Source organism: Anolis sagrei, chromosome 1, assembly GCF_037176765.1.
Source record: "Anolis sagrei isolate rAnoSag1 chromosome 1, rAnoSag1.mat, whole genome shotgun sequence".
Taxonomy (NCBI): domain Eukaryota; kingdom Metazoa; phylum Chordata; class Lepidosauria; order Squamata; family Dactyloidae; genus Anolis; species Anolis sagrei.
In genome coordinates this window covers 209,315,942-209,331,956 of record NC_090021.1, presented here as the reverse complement: position 1 = coordinate 209,331,956, position 16,015 = coordinate 209,315,942, and the positions used below count along the sequence as shown (strand labels likewise).

General features: G+C 38.9%; 1 protein-coding gene across 1 annotated transcript in view; it reads left to right on the top strand.

Moving 5' to 3' along the window:
* The window catches only part of ARHGAP15 (Rho GTPase activating protein 15), a 493,308-nt gene that overhangs the window by 272,317 nt on the left and 204,976 nt on the right, over nt 1–16,015 (top strand). The window contains exon 9 of the mRNA XM_067472779.1: nt 5,757–5,879. Within this exon, the coding sequence (XP_067328880.1) occupies nt 5,757–5,879 (123 nt within the window). The remainder of the gene's footprint in view (nt 1–5,756; nt 5,880–16,015) is intronic.

Below are 16,015 nucleotides of genomic sequence, written 5' to 3'. Positions count from 1 at the left end.
ACCATCATTCTTCCATTCTAAGAAACCATCTATTGTAAGACGCACGTAGTAATTTCCGTACCAATTGATGGTTTCTTAGAACTGAAGAATGATGGTATCATTAATGAAAATCAGAAAGCATTTGCTTCAGAGTAATATATATATATATATATATATATATATATATATATATGATAATTTAAAAAGCACTCACAATTCTAAGATGCACCCCACTTTCAGTGATGCTTATTTGGGTGGGGGTGCATTTTAGAATCAAAGAAATACAGTATATGGTTTCTGCAGCAAATTTCTTACCCAACAGGTGTACATATTTTATAGAAACCTTTCTTTTTTTTAGCCATTGTATGCTATAATTTTGGGTATCATAATGAACTGATAGGCACTGCTCTAATGTATTTCAGTTAGGAAAGCAGCACTTGAAAGAAATTGGTTTTGCTATACACATGATGTGAAACAATCAATAGTGCTTTAGTCTGACAAGCACTGTCAATACCCATTGTCACAGTTCAGAAAGTCATTAATGGATAGTTCTTCAAAGACCAATGCTCTCAACACATGTCCAAAGTACTGAGATAACATTGTACTGGGCAGGAATTAATCACAGGTAGTAAACCCTTGAGGTTTCGGATAACTGTTTTGTAAATTGTGAAACAGAAGTTATTTCAAATGAACATATATTAATGTTGTACTGGTGGAACATGAAAGAACATAAAGGAGACCATGGTTATATAGCACAATTAACTGGTGTTCTAATTTTAATTTTTTACCAGAATTATGCAGACATTTATTTATTTAGTTACTTCATTTCTACCCTGCCTTTCTCAACCCTAGAGGAAACTCAAGGCAGCTTACAAATCCGGCAAAAATTCAATGCCATACAGGTAAACAATAAAACACATCTCATAACAATATGCACAATCTAAGCAAACAATTAAAACTCATAGCAATCTATCAAACAAATCATATGATAAGCAAGGCATTATTATTCACTCTATTCCATGGCTGCATTCTGGAAGGAGGCTGGATTTCACTGGGTCGGTTCAATATTTGATCAAGACTTCACTTAACATCCCAAAACATATGCAGAATTCCACAGAAGGCAAGGAAAGAATCCATATACCATTGTCAAATTAGTTTTGGTTCTGTGGGGCTGGTGGCAGAGAGTCATGAACTTTGGGACCATACCCAGATGCATAGTGTGAGCCATAATTGCACTGATCAGGTAGCTATCAGACTTCACTACTCCTTTCATCAATCCTGACAGTTTTGTAATTATTCATGTATGAATATGAGAATAAAATAAGCAACATTTGCATTATGTATTTCTAAGCATATATGTCACAATATGTCAATGATGTTATTAGAATTCTCAGGTGGGCATGAAGCAGTGCAACTGTTCAACTATAATGAGAGAACATCACAGCTAAACTTAAGCTTTTTGAATCCTATGGATATTTAAATGTATTTTATTTATCCCATATGCATGTAAACATGTGCAGATATACAAGTTCATACAAAAGAAAGCAAAGCCACTAAATATTTGAAGGACAACTAATATCTTCTATGTCGTTTTCCACATTCAACGAGGTAACCAACATGTATCCTCAGAAAACTTCATTTAGTTCTTTTTATGCAGTAAGGCTGAGTTATGGAATTTGTGTATCATTGCCAAGAATTGCTCCCATTTGAACTGAAAAGCTCTAAAATAGAACGCAAACAAAAGACCGAGCCATTAACTGTACAGTAATCTCTGTATTCTATGATATATCATCCTAAGAATGCTACCACTAAAAATGTGAATTTTATTTTTTCATAAGTGATGGATTATTGTCCCATGCTGCGAGTGTTCCAGTAAAAGTGTCCTTTCATATGTCCTTTGTGATTACTAGCTCGTAGAAGTATGTGTGGGGTCACTTCAGTGCTGTGGGAAAATGGAACAATTCTCTGTTCAAATCAGTAGTGAAATCAGAAGCAAAGTATGCTCTGATTATCATAGGCATGTGTTTAAAAGTTGTTTTCCTTAATTGGATATGTTGTATTTGTTTAAAAATGAAGAATCTGGCACATTTCTATCCCTAGAGAGCAGCAAAGTGAAAAAAAAAACCTCTTCTTGTTTTATTTTGGGCTCTGTCAAATATGTAACACAAGACACAAGATTCCTAAATTCTCTTCTTGTTAAGTAAGCTTCTTGAACTCACCCTGGTTTCTGAGAGAAGGCGTCTTTCAATGTATTATTTCATTTTACTTGTCCTAATAAATCCTCCTATTATTTTCTTTCCAAAGAAGTGGTGTAATGTGTTTCTAATTTTGGGTCAAAACCTGTTTTATCTTGGGCAGTGTTCTTTTTTTTATTTGTAGGGGAAAGGAAACAGAACTTTACACACAGGGAATGCAAATTGGATCAAAGATTATTGCAAAGCCTTCAGGAGAGCTCTGCTTCAGTACCCTGGATATTGTTTTCTAGATGTAAATGAAACGAATTTGTTCACATGTGTATAGTTAGATTATCCTCTTTTATCCTTGTGATATGATTATCTGGTTTTATGGGGGAAATGCATGGTGCATACCTACACTGCAAACATATATTGCTCTCATGCCACTTGATTGCCATAGCTTCCCTCCAAACATCTTGAATACTGTGGTTTAGTTATGTTTCTTTTCAGAGTTTTCCACCTCTTAGATCTAGTGTTCCCTGTGGAAAAGGAATAATTTTTGCATCTGTTTGAACACAGTCAAACCTCAATAAACAAAGGACTTCATCCCAAGGGATAAGTAAAACGTTTGAGATCATTGGTTTTCCCTTAAGCTTCACCTGCCCCGTTTTGAAATTAAATGGGAGATTTTCCTACCCCCATCACACCTAATCAGTTTCTCCACTTTCTTTAAACTTTATCTGTTTGATTTGCCATCACAAGGGATATAGGTGGAGATGTCATAATAATCCTCTGAAATATAAGGCATATTTCATTTACTATATAAGCACAGATACCTCTCAATTAAAGAGTGAAATCTATTTATTTTACATTTTAAAAGAGATCTCTTACCATTCCCTCCTCCTCGGTCTCAAAACGGTAATGGCGGAAGAAAGGAAACAATACTGCCCATCTTGACTCCTCGCTCCATGACAACATCATTGTTTTATGTACAAACAGGCAAGAGGGGATTTCCATCACATGTTAAATTGGGCATTTTTACATGTCTCTATGTGGTGGAAAAAAAGTTGTGCGAAAAACCCACACTTTAGAAACGGCAAAATACCTGGAACTCACAGCTGAAGCTTGCACCATGGGTTGCCGATTCTTAAATGTGTAGAAACACTTGTGATGAAGTCCAAAGTCTCTGACAAAGAAGTCCCTTTTTATAAAGTTTTTTTATGCCTCTTCATACTCTGATTTTCTCTCTTCTATGTTTGAGTATTTAGTAGCATAGGTAGTGGTGGAATGGTGAAGGAGGGGAGGGGAAACATGAGACTTTCCATGCAGCGTGTCTGTTTCAAGCAATGCAGTAACATTAGAGCTGAGATTCTGCTCTCGTCTGTAGCTGTGTGTGCTTGTGTACAAAAGGTGATGAAAATAGCATTGGCCTCCAGAATCCCTCACTGAGCATATATGAATAACAACACAGGGTATATCTATCCTGTAGAATTTATACAGTTGGATACCACTTCAACTGCCATGGCTAAATGCTAAGGAATCCCGGGAGTTGTAGTTTGGTGCTAATGTTCTGCTAAAGAAGTATGGTGCACAAACAGATTTACATCGAGGAGTGAGCATTTACACCTATACTAAAATCATTCCACTGGTTCCCAATTAATTTCCAGGCAAGTTACAAAGTGTTTGTTATGACATTTAAAGCCCTACACGGTTTGTGTCCGAATTACCTATAGGGTCACCTTATCCTGTACCAAATTCTTAGGTCATCTAGAGGGCTACTACTACAACTAGCCAGAACCCAACTAGCAATTGTCACCCAGAGGACCATTTCATCAGCTGCCCCAAGACTGCCGGAAGACCTCCCATAGCTAAATGTGCTATCAGATTTAGAACACAATTGAAGACCTATCCTTTCCAGCATGCTAACCCAGTCAATTTTTATCTATGGATTTAAATTTACATTTTATTAGTACTGTGTTATTGTTTTAATCTTTGTTCTATATTTTAATACATGTACTTTTATGGCCCTTTGTTTTATTTGTGAATTTAAACTATGTGGTAGACCCACCTCGAGCTGTGAAATAAAGTAGTTAACAACATTTGTTGGTTGTTGTTGTTGTTTTCCTTAACTGCATTATATCTGACTGTGATACTACATGTATATAACTTTGCATCTTCAAGCAGATTTCTTCCTAATGCTGTGTTCATCTAAAGTCATTCCATTCCAGGAAAATGTAATTTTTGCAACTTTAAGTTCTCAGAATTTGTTTAAGATCCTTTCATATCTTAGAAAGCTACAGCAGTAGATTAATGGTTGGACTCTATAGTAGGGTTGTCAATTCGCCCAAAAGACATGCCATTTCAGGGTTGATTTTCAGCTAACCCTTCATTCTGTTTCTCAGGAAGTTATTTGAATCAGGAGGAGTGTTGCAGTTTTCATTTGGTCCATTGATTACAATGGGAAACTTTAAAGGCCCAATCCTCAGTCATTTTAAGGCCTATCTGCATAAAACCTACCTCAGTTTTAGACCCCACTTACAACTGCAGGCCTGCCAAGTTTCAGAACAATTCACTAACCTACTGAATTTTTGAAAAAAATATTTTAAGTTTTTACTATAACTTTTTTAAATAAGATAAACCACAAGAGAGAGTTCTGGGAATTGTAGCCACCGGTTGTGTCCATTCTCAGCCAATCAGAGCATGGACACAACCAGGACTTTTCAATGCCTGCCCTATGCAAATGCTGCAGGGAAAGTGAGTTCCTAGCAGGGTCCTCTCTGGAGGAGGACCCTTGGGAACGTTTCTGCTGCCAAGGAGAGAGAAAAGATGCTGCAGTATCTTCTCTAGGAGCCCTGCAGCAGACCCCTGTCTCAGGTATAATGCTGACTTAACTCCATCCTCTCCAATAGCCAATAAATCCAGCTCTCTTGATCCGTTCCGCCCAGCTTTTCAGTTCCCTCCTCCCTATTCTGTTTTTGAGGGATTACACAAAATGGACCACCGAATATTACAAACCACTTTCTATCAAACAGATCCAAGCCCAAACCTACACTTTAGATCCTTCAAAAACAGGTCCACTGAACACAGTGAGACTCATTTCTTTGTAATCCTATATAGAATTTTTGCTGTTAATATTATAATTTCAAATCTTTCTCCTCGTTAATGAGCAGGTTTTTTTAATGTAGCCATGGTCTGTATGTTAAATGTAGGAAGTTTTTGCATGCTTGGCAGTGTGTCTGACTCTCGAAATACTCTTATATTGTTACTCCCACCATTTTATATGTCTAGGAAATAATAAACAGACTACTTTGATTTGCAATTGGAGAACCATACTTGTCAAAGATATGAACTTTTGGGATACATTCAAAATTTATACAAGTACATTAAAAGCTGTCCAATAACATGAACCATTGCTAATATGACTTTCTAAATTCACAATGTTTCCACATAATCACATTAATCAGACAGTTCTTTGAATATCCTGCATGTCAGACTTTGGAATCTATTATATGGTCATATTTTCCCACAGATTTCCAGGAAAGCTTTCCATATTTAAACATAATATCATTTACTCTTTTGTCTTATTCCCCCCCCCCCCCCCAGTTTTTAGGCTCAACTACAGTATTTCTGATACAACCGACCGAAACAGAGTTAAAAGCAGGTTAAAGAAGTTTATTACTCGAAGACCTTCACTGAGAACTTTGCAAGAAAAGGGAATCATTAAAGGTGTGTACTTAACTTAAATAGTTATAAATACTGATGTGTGTGTGTGTTCTTTGGATAAAAAAGAGCTGACTGTTATCCTTAAATGTCGATGTATCACAGGCCCCTTCTACACAGCTGTATAAAATCCAGATTATCTTAATTGAACTGTATTATCTGGCAGTGTAGATTCAGGTAATCAAGTTCAAAGCAGACATTGTGGAATGTCTGCCTTGATATTCTGGATTATATGGTAGTGTAGAAGCTTTTTAGTTCTACAGGATTGAATCTATAGGAATTGTCTATTTCGCTTCTGGGTTGCTGTGGTTTCTCAGGCTGTATCGTCATGTTTCAGAAGCATACTTTCCTGACGTTCCACCCATATCAGGAAAGAATGCTTCTGGAATATGGCCATTCAGCCCAGAAAACTCACTGCAACTCAGGGCCCTTCTACACAATCATGTAACCCAGAATATGAAGGCAGAAAAATCCACAATTTCTGCTTTGAACAGGGTTATCAGAATCCACCCTACCATATATTCCAGTTCAAAGCAGAAAATGTGTATTTTATTCAGCTGTGTGGAAGGGGCTGCAGTGATTCAAGCCATGAAAACCTTCAATAACATATCTTGCTTCTTTTGCCTCTATAAACTCAGATCTTAAAGGAAGTTAAGAGTGGATAAGTGTAAGCAGTTTTAGTTCTGATTAGTACTTAGATGGTAGCTCACCAATGAACACCAGGTGCAGTAGGCTATGTTTCAAAGGAAGGGACAAAGTAAAGTTGTCTCTCAGTATTCCTTGTCCAAGAAAACCTTTAAATACATAGGGTTACCATAGGACAATAGATGACCTGAAGGCACATACACACAGAGAAATTATGGTAGGCTGACTATTCAATAAAATGGATTAATACTCCGGGAAAACAGATAGAGGGCAGAGGTGGTAAATGGTCTTGACTGAACTATATGCCAATCCCTATTTACTTAAGGGTATACACCAGTTAGCACTTGAAAAAAAAATGCCTTTAAAAGTAACGTATTACATTTCTAATTCTGAGATCCCCACCTAGGGGCAGCTCCTATTTTTGCAGTCTTACTGACATCACAAGGCTGTTCAGAGAATTCAAATGGGGCCCCATCTACACTGCCATACAATCCAGTTTCAGAATGCAGATTAACGACATTGAACTGAATTCTATGGCAGTGTAAACATATAATCTAGTTCAATGTGGTTCAATCTGCATTATATGAGTCTACACTGACCATTATAATGCAGTTCAAGCTGGATTAAATGGCAGTGTAGATGGGGCCTGAGAGTGGGATATTTTTTTTCCTGTATCTGTTTATAGATTTTAGTTAGAAATAGAGCAGATTTTTTCTTTCTAGATCGAAGCAGCTCTATTGATATATCATGTTCCAAGTGATTTATTTCTTCCAATGCTCTGAATGCAGCTTCCACTTCACTTTCTAAAACTTGGAGGTTCATCATATATGATTCTTGCTCAAATGAATTTGTTACTCTTAGATAGTTTTCTGTGTATTGCTTCCATTATCTTTTTATTTCTACTGGGTCACATAATGTATTTCCCTGCTGGTCGTACAACATCCTTACTCTTGGTTCAAATTTCCCATTGATTTCTCAGATCTTGTGAAAGAGATTTCTTGTTCTTTCTGCTCTTTATCGGCATTGATTATTATAGTAATTCTCTTTGTTCCTGCAGAACAGGTAGTTGAATAACTGCATTCAAGTTTCTAAATCTATTTCTGACTATTTTTTTAACCTTTGCTATCCATTGATGCGCCTCTTCTTCTTCTTCTTCTTCTTCTTCTTCTTCTTCTGGCTACAGATAGCTTTGGGGGGGGGGGTTAGGTTAGGTTTTTTTGTTTGCTTGGGGTTTTTGTTTGTTTGTTTGTTTGCATTCCTCACTGACAATGTCTCTGGCTTTAGCTGAGAGTTCTTCTGGCTCCTGATCAAATAGGCATAATAGTGCAAATTACCATTAAATTCTGTGGGGATGTGCTTCAGGTTGAATTTTGGCATTATGGCTGGTGTAGTGTTATTTAACTTTTCTGTAATCTATGCTGCAATCTGCTCCTAATTTTGGAGAAAATGGCCATCATGTATACACATTTCCTTTTTGCATTGCTTGAATAGTGTGATTGTAATGAACAAACTCTTCAGTGAGCATGTCTCTTGCTTCATTTCTTGATCCTGGGTCAAATTTTTCTACAGTCCTTTACTGTTTTCTATTTGCTATTTGCATTCCAATTGCCTATAATTAAGAAGTCCTATTTAATTCATGGACTTTAGCATAGAAATATAAATTTCTTCTTCTACCTCTATAGTTGGATAAAACTTGGAGTAAGGCTATTTTGATGGATTTTCCCTGACATATTATTGCCATGATTCAGCGAGACTTTGCATTTTATACCCTGCTCGACTTACTGGGCAAGGAAGTTGTGATGGTGGGCACTCCATCTGCCCGCTATTTCCCAGAGAGCTCTTTCTTTCCCGGGAGTCCTGTGCCATGCACGCTCTTAGCACACCATCACCTGGCCATCCAATCAGGGGGAGGCTTCTCCCTCTGCTCTGATTGGCTGCAGCGGACAGACCAGAGGGAAGACCTCTTCCCTCGGGTCTGCCTACTGCATATATAGGGAGGCAGCCTGGCTCTCCCAGTTCAGTTGCCCTTGTGCTTCCACTATAAATGGCACCCCATTTCTTCTCCGATTTTCATTTCCTGAAAACACTGTGTATTAATTAACAACAACAACAACAACACTTTATATACCACTCTATCTCCCTGAGGGGACTCAGAGCAGTTTCCAAGTAACATCATCAATACATACAGAGTAAACAACATAAACATAAAATTTAACAAAGCAATATAAGCATAAAAATCACAATAGCATAAATATATTTAAAATAATCCTACCTGTTCAAGGCAATTTAAAAAGGCCGGGCTGAGGCTAGTGCAATTTAAAATGCCACTTTGCTGTCTACTTTAGCACACTCAACCCAAGCATTGCAATGTTTATACATTGCATTTATTTATTTTTCCATTGAGGCATGCTTCTCATGTCCCAAGTTCCAATAATGTGTGCTGTGCAGCTTCAGACTTTCTTTTCACTTCTGAGCGAGTCTACAGCTGAACCTCTTTTCAGTTTGAATCCAGTTGTGTCATTAGCCACCATGCTGCAGGTAGTTGTCCTCTATTGTATCCTTGTAGCTTGTTGAGTGTCATCTCCCTTGTGAGTTTCATCTTCTGACATTGTTTCATTTGTGTTGTCTCATTATAGAGTTTTTGAGGTAAAGGATCTCTGAAAGGACATTTACCATCCCTTCCTCTTTGCAGTGTAGTGGCCCCAGAGAATTATCTGCCAGTTTCACCCTCCCAATATTGCTGCTGTTTAGGATGCTGCCAATATTGCTGCAGCATCCTATGACCAGCACTGTTGCCTTCAGTGTAGTCTATTGCCTCACAGGTGCAAGCAATCCCTTCACCACCAAAAATGTGGTCTGCCATGAATAAGGGCCCCTAATAACTCAAATGCTGTACATTTAAACACTTCCAAGCTATTTCACAATTATCCTTCATTATGTTTTCGCAACAAGTGATGTAGTAAACTTAAAGCTTGACTTCAATTCAGGGCATGTCCATTTTTCATAATGTAAAGCAATGGAGGTGTGGGGAATTAATTTGCTGGTCTCCTGGGGTAGAGCCAGACCATAATTTCCCCTGGCAGTTATCCAGGACATGGTGAGTGGTAAATTTTAAAAGAGAGCCATGCACCCTATCTGCCTTTTTGGAATTTTCTCAGCCCGCCTTCCCACCTCCTTTAACAGTGTAACTTGAGTGGTCACTTCAGGGCTGGGCAGAAATTCCTCCCTTTATTGGAGGGTGGGGACTTTACCTACCCTACACTGTCATGGAGGTATAGACAATTGACTAAGGGCAGTGTTTAAGTAGGCTTTTAAAGCAGGTGTTAGGGGAGCTGTGCTCCAGTGATATCAGCACATTTGGTGTTCGAGGGGAGTTAAGAAACTCTCCTGGGTATCAGGGGATCTTGGGGTTGGGAAAAATCCCCTGTTCTTGGGCCTGATTTCTGGGTCTTTGCCCTCACCAGTAGCCAAAGTGACTCAGGGACTTACACTCTCTAGCTAGCCTTCTAGTATCTTAGCTGGACCTTTGAGTAGCCAAGGTTACCAGGGATTACTCTCAGAGGTTTTGGTGCTTTGCCCTGTGAAGATTGGGGGCTTGAGTCCTTGAAAACCGACTACTCCAGCGTCAAATTTACTTCCCCGAATTTGATTGCCCTTCACCAAGAAACATTTAAAAAGGTAAAAGTTAATAAAACTGCCCTTACTTCTTTCCACTCCTGTTGTCTGGTCCCTTTCTTTACATTTAATATAACACACAGTTTTCCAACTTTGTGTTTTTTTCTTTTTTGTTTGTTCTTTTAAATACACTACAACTGTACCCTTGGTTCGTTCCCTATATGATAAATAAATAAATTCCTCAAGTTGGTCAGCAACTCCCCAGTTGCTTAAAAGAACCTCTTGGTTTTGCTATTGGCCTGTAAAACAATACAAAAGGAGGATTAGCTGGCTGTTGTGCTTGATGAATGGGCATGTCTCACATTGTCCACAAGTGCCACAACTTGCATAGGCGATACACACACACACGTATGTGTGTGTTAATTATATAGCTGATTTCTGGATTCTTTCTTTTACATTTTAGTTTAGTTTAATAAAATGTTTCTGATGAATCTCCTTTGGTGTTACATAGGGATCAGACATGATCCCTCCAAACAAATCCAGGTTCATTAACATAACTCAAATCTATCCTTTAATGTGTCTCTGAAGGAAAAACAGATGTATGTGTTTTCAGACAGACTTGCTTTAGAATTCCCATTTCCTTGCCAAGGCTGTTTCTTACGCGGAGAGGTGTCTTGTATGCCCCACATTCTGCCATGAAACATCATGCTCCGCCACACAATCTCAGCCTTTTTAAAACAAAAAAGTGGTTTTTAGTAGCAATGGATTTTTATGAGAGGAAAAAGCATGTTAATTTCCTACCATGAAGCTTCATTAGGATTAGGTTCTGGCCATGCAAATGAGTTAAGATTCGTTAGCAGAGCTTAATTCCAATCTCCAGTAAGTCTATGTGAAATGCTCATTTGATAAGGTTCCCTCATTGTCTTCAGTAGGGTTTATCCCTTAATCTGTTAAAATGTTATGAAAATGCAGTTGCAATGCTTACCCTGACAGAGAGCACTTTTAAATGTTAATTTTTTCCAGGCTTGTATTAAAATATTTTTAAGTAGCAAAATAGAATGACACAGATTAAAAATAAAAGAGTTGGCCAAATTTCATGTCCTAGAAAGCAGCTATTTAATTTTTTATAGGTGAATTAAATGGCTTGAGAAATTGTTTATTTTGTCTCTTTCTCTCTCCCAACCTTTTTCTCCCTCGCTCTTTGGGAAAGAAAAGGGTTGGTTAGGTATTTTCATAACCTTTTAAAATTACTCATACTATTTGATTAGGAAGATTACATCCCTGCTCTTAAATAGTTGTCAGGAGAAATGTGTAAGTGAATATGTATATCTATTCGTGTATTTTCTTGCTTGCTTTGTTCTTTAAAAATGATCAAACTAAAAAAAACAAACTAAACAAAATAGAAAAACAGCAATCACAGTAACAACAACTAACTATAATTCACAATGATGAAAATCAAAGTCCAAAAATGTTAGTACAGGCCCTTTGGATCCGTTGGGATTGGTTCCAGGAAACACCCACAGTCCACAGATACCAAATTCCATGAATGCTGAAGTCCCATTATATACAATGGTGTAATAAAATGCTGCCCCTTATATAAAATGGCAATACCAAGGTTTGCTTTTTAGATTTTTTTTTGGGGGGGGGGGGATATTTTCAAGCTGTGGATTGATTTATTTATTTATTTATTTATTTCTTGCATTTATTAACCGCCGCTCTCAGCCCTAGGGCGACTCGTGGCGGTGTACAATACAAAAAAGACACTTTACAAAGCAATCAGGACAACAAACTAACATCACTAATACACAACATTTAAATTACACTAAAAATCCGCTGTGTCATATTATGGAATCATAATCAATCTCGTAGTCGTAAATTCATTCCGGTTGTCATTTCCAGTAACATAGCACTCAGTTGAAAGCCTGCTCGAAGAGCCACGTCTTCAGGCCCTTACGAAAGGCCATGAGGGAGGGCGCCTGTCTGATGTCAGCAGGGAGGGAGTTCCACAGCCGGGGGGCCACCACCGAGAAGGCCCTCTCTCTCGTCCCCGCCAGACATGCCTGTGAGGCAGGCGGGATCGAGAGAAGGGCCTCCCCAGATGATCTCAAGGTCCTCGTGGGCTCGTAGGCCGAGATGCGGTCCGTAAGGTATTTTGGGCCGGAACCGTTTAGGGCTTTGTAGGATAACACCAGCACCTTAAATTGGGCCCGGTAGCAAATCGGCAGCCAGTGGAGCTGGAACAACAAGGGCGTTGTGTGCTCCCTGCGTCCTGCTCCTGTTAACAACATGGCTGCCGCGCGCTGGACGAGCTGAAGCTTCCGGGCCGTCTTTAAGGGCAGCCCCACGGGCCGTCTTTAAGGGCAGCCCCACGTGGATAGTTCAATATATGGGTGGTTTTTAAGTACTTTTATAATTCATGACTCAACAGTATGGTTTTCTCATATGACTCTATCATCTTTGGAGAAACTATTTTTATTTATATTTCATGAAAGATTTCATCCTGTAACATTTAATCTGAGATCCTGTATGAAGGAGTGGACCCAGTGTTAAACTGGGAGATGCAAATCCTTGCTCAGCAATGAAACAAATCTGAGTAGCCTTAGGAAGTTGAGATCTCTCAGCCTAACATATTTTACCCAAGTCTGTTGTGAGAATGAAACCAGATAAACCCATGTACAAAGCCCTGACATCATAGGAGGAATGTTGGGATACATACATAATTTTCTGGGTCTCCCCATATGTATTATGGTTGTGTTTACTCTGTAATATTTTTTTCATCTTTTCTTTGTAGCTATAAAACTTGGATCTCTTTTGCAAACTTTTGTTTTGGGATAGCCATATAAATTACATTAGTTTTTAAAGGGCATTTACATGTGTATGTGGGGCAAGGTGGGGTTTTGTTCAGTTTTTATTTCCTGAAAGCTATGATTTGACTCAACTAATGTTATGTGTAAAGAGTTACCCTGCCTGTAACTGTCATGCCTGTAAACTCCGTGGGGTTTCTTAAGGAGGATGGGCAATTCATTGCTGCTATAATCATCATATTATATGCCCCAGAACCTCACAATGACTATCCCATCCTTTCCTTGCATCTCCTTTTATATCCACATACAAAGTTGTCATGTTCATTACTACCGCTAATGGATGGTTTTTATGTGCGTATATCAGCAACCTGTAATGCGAACCATGCTGCCGAACACGTTGTGAATATACTGCTCTTCTTAAAAATGGCTGTTGGGTTTTTTTTCATACTACAATATTGACTAACTGTCGGTGTTTGATATATGGGTTACCAGCCTGATGTAGACTTATGGTTAGAGCTTAAGTTGTTAGTTCTGCTTTTGCAGCCAATTCAGAATAACTACAGATGCCTCAAGATATTAAAATTGACTGCTCAAATGGACTCAGTGTGGGAGTTTCATTGGTTTTAAATTGATAACAGCTGAAAAGTGAATGATTAAAGCTGTATAAGGGCATAGAATGCAGCTCTATTTTCCCCTCTTCTTTTTTTATACAAGTTCTTGCAAACAGCTCTTTGTATGGGAATTTTCTTTACTATAAAAAATATTTCATTACTTTAAATTTTTAAATGATGAACAAGAACATTTCCAAAGAGGGAGCAATTCCTGAGAATCTGGAATAAACTTGGAGAAGACAAAGCGGATTTCTATTCAGAAGGGAGCATTTAAATTTAAGTAGCATTCCATAAGGTGGTAATTGTGTCTATTTCCCAGACATTTGAGCTAAATAAGCTGGATTGGAAACATAAACTGCCATAAAAGAGTTTAGGAGTTTTGTGTACTTCTTTGCCCACCCACTACCAATCCTTCCTTCCTACATGCTTTTCTTGCATGTACTGGAAGAGGCACATGTGGCCTCTTCCAGTTCTATTATCCTGTGATTCTATATTTTTGTGTGTAGAAGTTAAGCCCTTTTATTCATAAACCAAACAATTTGTTTCTGATTTCTTCATTCTCCTAGGATAGTTATTTTTTAAAAAAAATACATTGCTGTACGATATGTTTCACTTCATCCTTTGTCACAACAAGATTTAAAACAGGTAAATATCGAATGTTTTTGACTGCATGCTATTCAAATCTTCTGTCTTGGGAGGGAGAATTCCGATTAATCCTCTGTTGTTCCACTTTTTCAGCTGCTTTTTAAAAGACCCAGTTTTTTTTCCTCAACCCACTTTCCTGTTTGGTCATCTGCTCATTTCACTAGCTGCAAATTAAATTCAACCTGTAAAAGTACACTGTACTCAATAAATTTGGGGAGGGGGGTGACTCTTGACTGTCACAGTATTCTTGGCCAAAACCCAACTACTGCAACTTCTCCTGACTTGTCTGTTCTTCCTCATTTATGACTTTTGTCATCTTGACCACCCTCTAATATTGCTTGGCCACATGTGTCCTACTTTCAATCTCTAGAATATGGAACATACTCTAGAGCAGCAGTTTTCAACCTGGGGGTTGCGACCCCCAGGGGGGTCGCCTGGCCATTTCAGAGGTGGCGCGGGGCCGCCTCTGTTGGCCCCGCCCCAAAGGCATTGGCCAGGTGAGGGCTCCTTCCTGTGATGTCTGGCCTCACACAAAGCCTGCCTCACCTGCCTCGCTCTCTCCTGCCATCCAGCGAGGGTGCGGGGCGGTCGAGGGGTCCTCGTATGAGGCCTGGCCTCATGCAAAGCCTGCCTCACCTGCCTTGCATTCTCGTCATCGGCAAGGGCGCGGGGCAGGCAAGGGGTCCTCACGCGAGGCCTTGCCTTGTGCAAAGCCTGCCTCGTGTTCTCACCATCAGTGAGGGCGCGGGACAGGCGAGGGGTCCTTGTGCGAGGCCAGGCCTCATGCAAAGCCTGCCTTGCGTTCTTATCATCGGCGAGGGTGCGGGGCAGGTGAGGGGTCCTTGCGCGAGTCCTGGCCTTGCACAAAGCCTGCCTCACATTCTCACCATCCGGGATTTCTGTGTGGAGATCTCAGTAGTCTGTGGAAGTCAGCGCTGAATCGGTTGAAGGTACTGCAAATCCATTTTTTTCTTATTAATCATGATGTGTTAATTATGTTGAATTTGTAACAAAACACATCCTTCATATCAGATATTTACATTACGATTTGGAACAGTAGCAAAATTATAGTTATAAAGGAGTAATGAAAATAATGTTATAGTTAGCGGCCACCACAACATGAGGAACCATATTTAGTGTCCCAGTGTTAGAAAGGTTGAGAACCACTGCTCTAAAGAGTCACCCTTGGGCTGAAAATCATGGTATATAAATATAGTAAAAAAATAAATAATAAATAAACACATATTTAATTTATATAATTTATTCAGATTTCCATGTGTCATATTGCCACATTCCCTCATTCTCAATTAAGAAATGAAGACAGGATAGCAAACTCAGATTTAAATATGAACTTATTTTTATTTAAATTAAACCAGTCTGCAATGTGAAAAATAGTTTCCTTTGCTATCATCAAACAGTACACTATCAGATATCATCCCATAATGGTAATTTGATGATAAAACACCTCAGCTCAAGGGCACATGCAAAGCAATACACCATCATGTCCTGTCATAGTTAAAATACCCAACTGGGTACACAGATGATGAGGTTCTGCATGATGGGCCATTGTAGGGTTGATTAGTCCTTGTTGTGACACTTGTCGCTCTCCCACAAGGACATACCTCAAAGGTGCACTCATCACCAGAAAGGTATGAGGACACACCTAGGAAGGCAAATCCTTCATCATGTGATGCTTCTAAGGTGGTTACTAAGAGTTCAGATTTGAGTATTTACTTTGGCCTGCACTGTGTACCTTAACTTCCAATGAAGGTTCAAGTAGCCTAACACAGAGAACCCAAGCAATGAAAATTTAATTGATCCA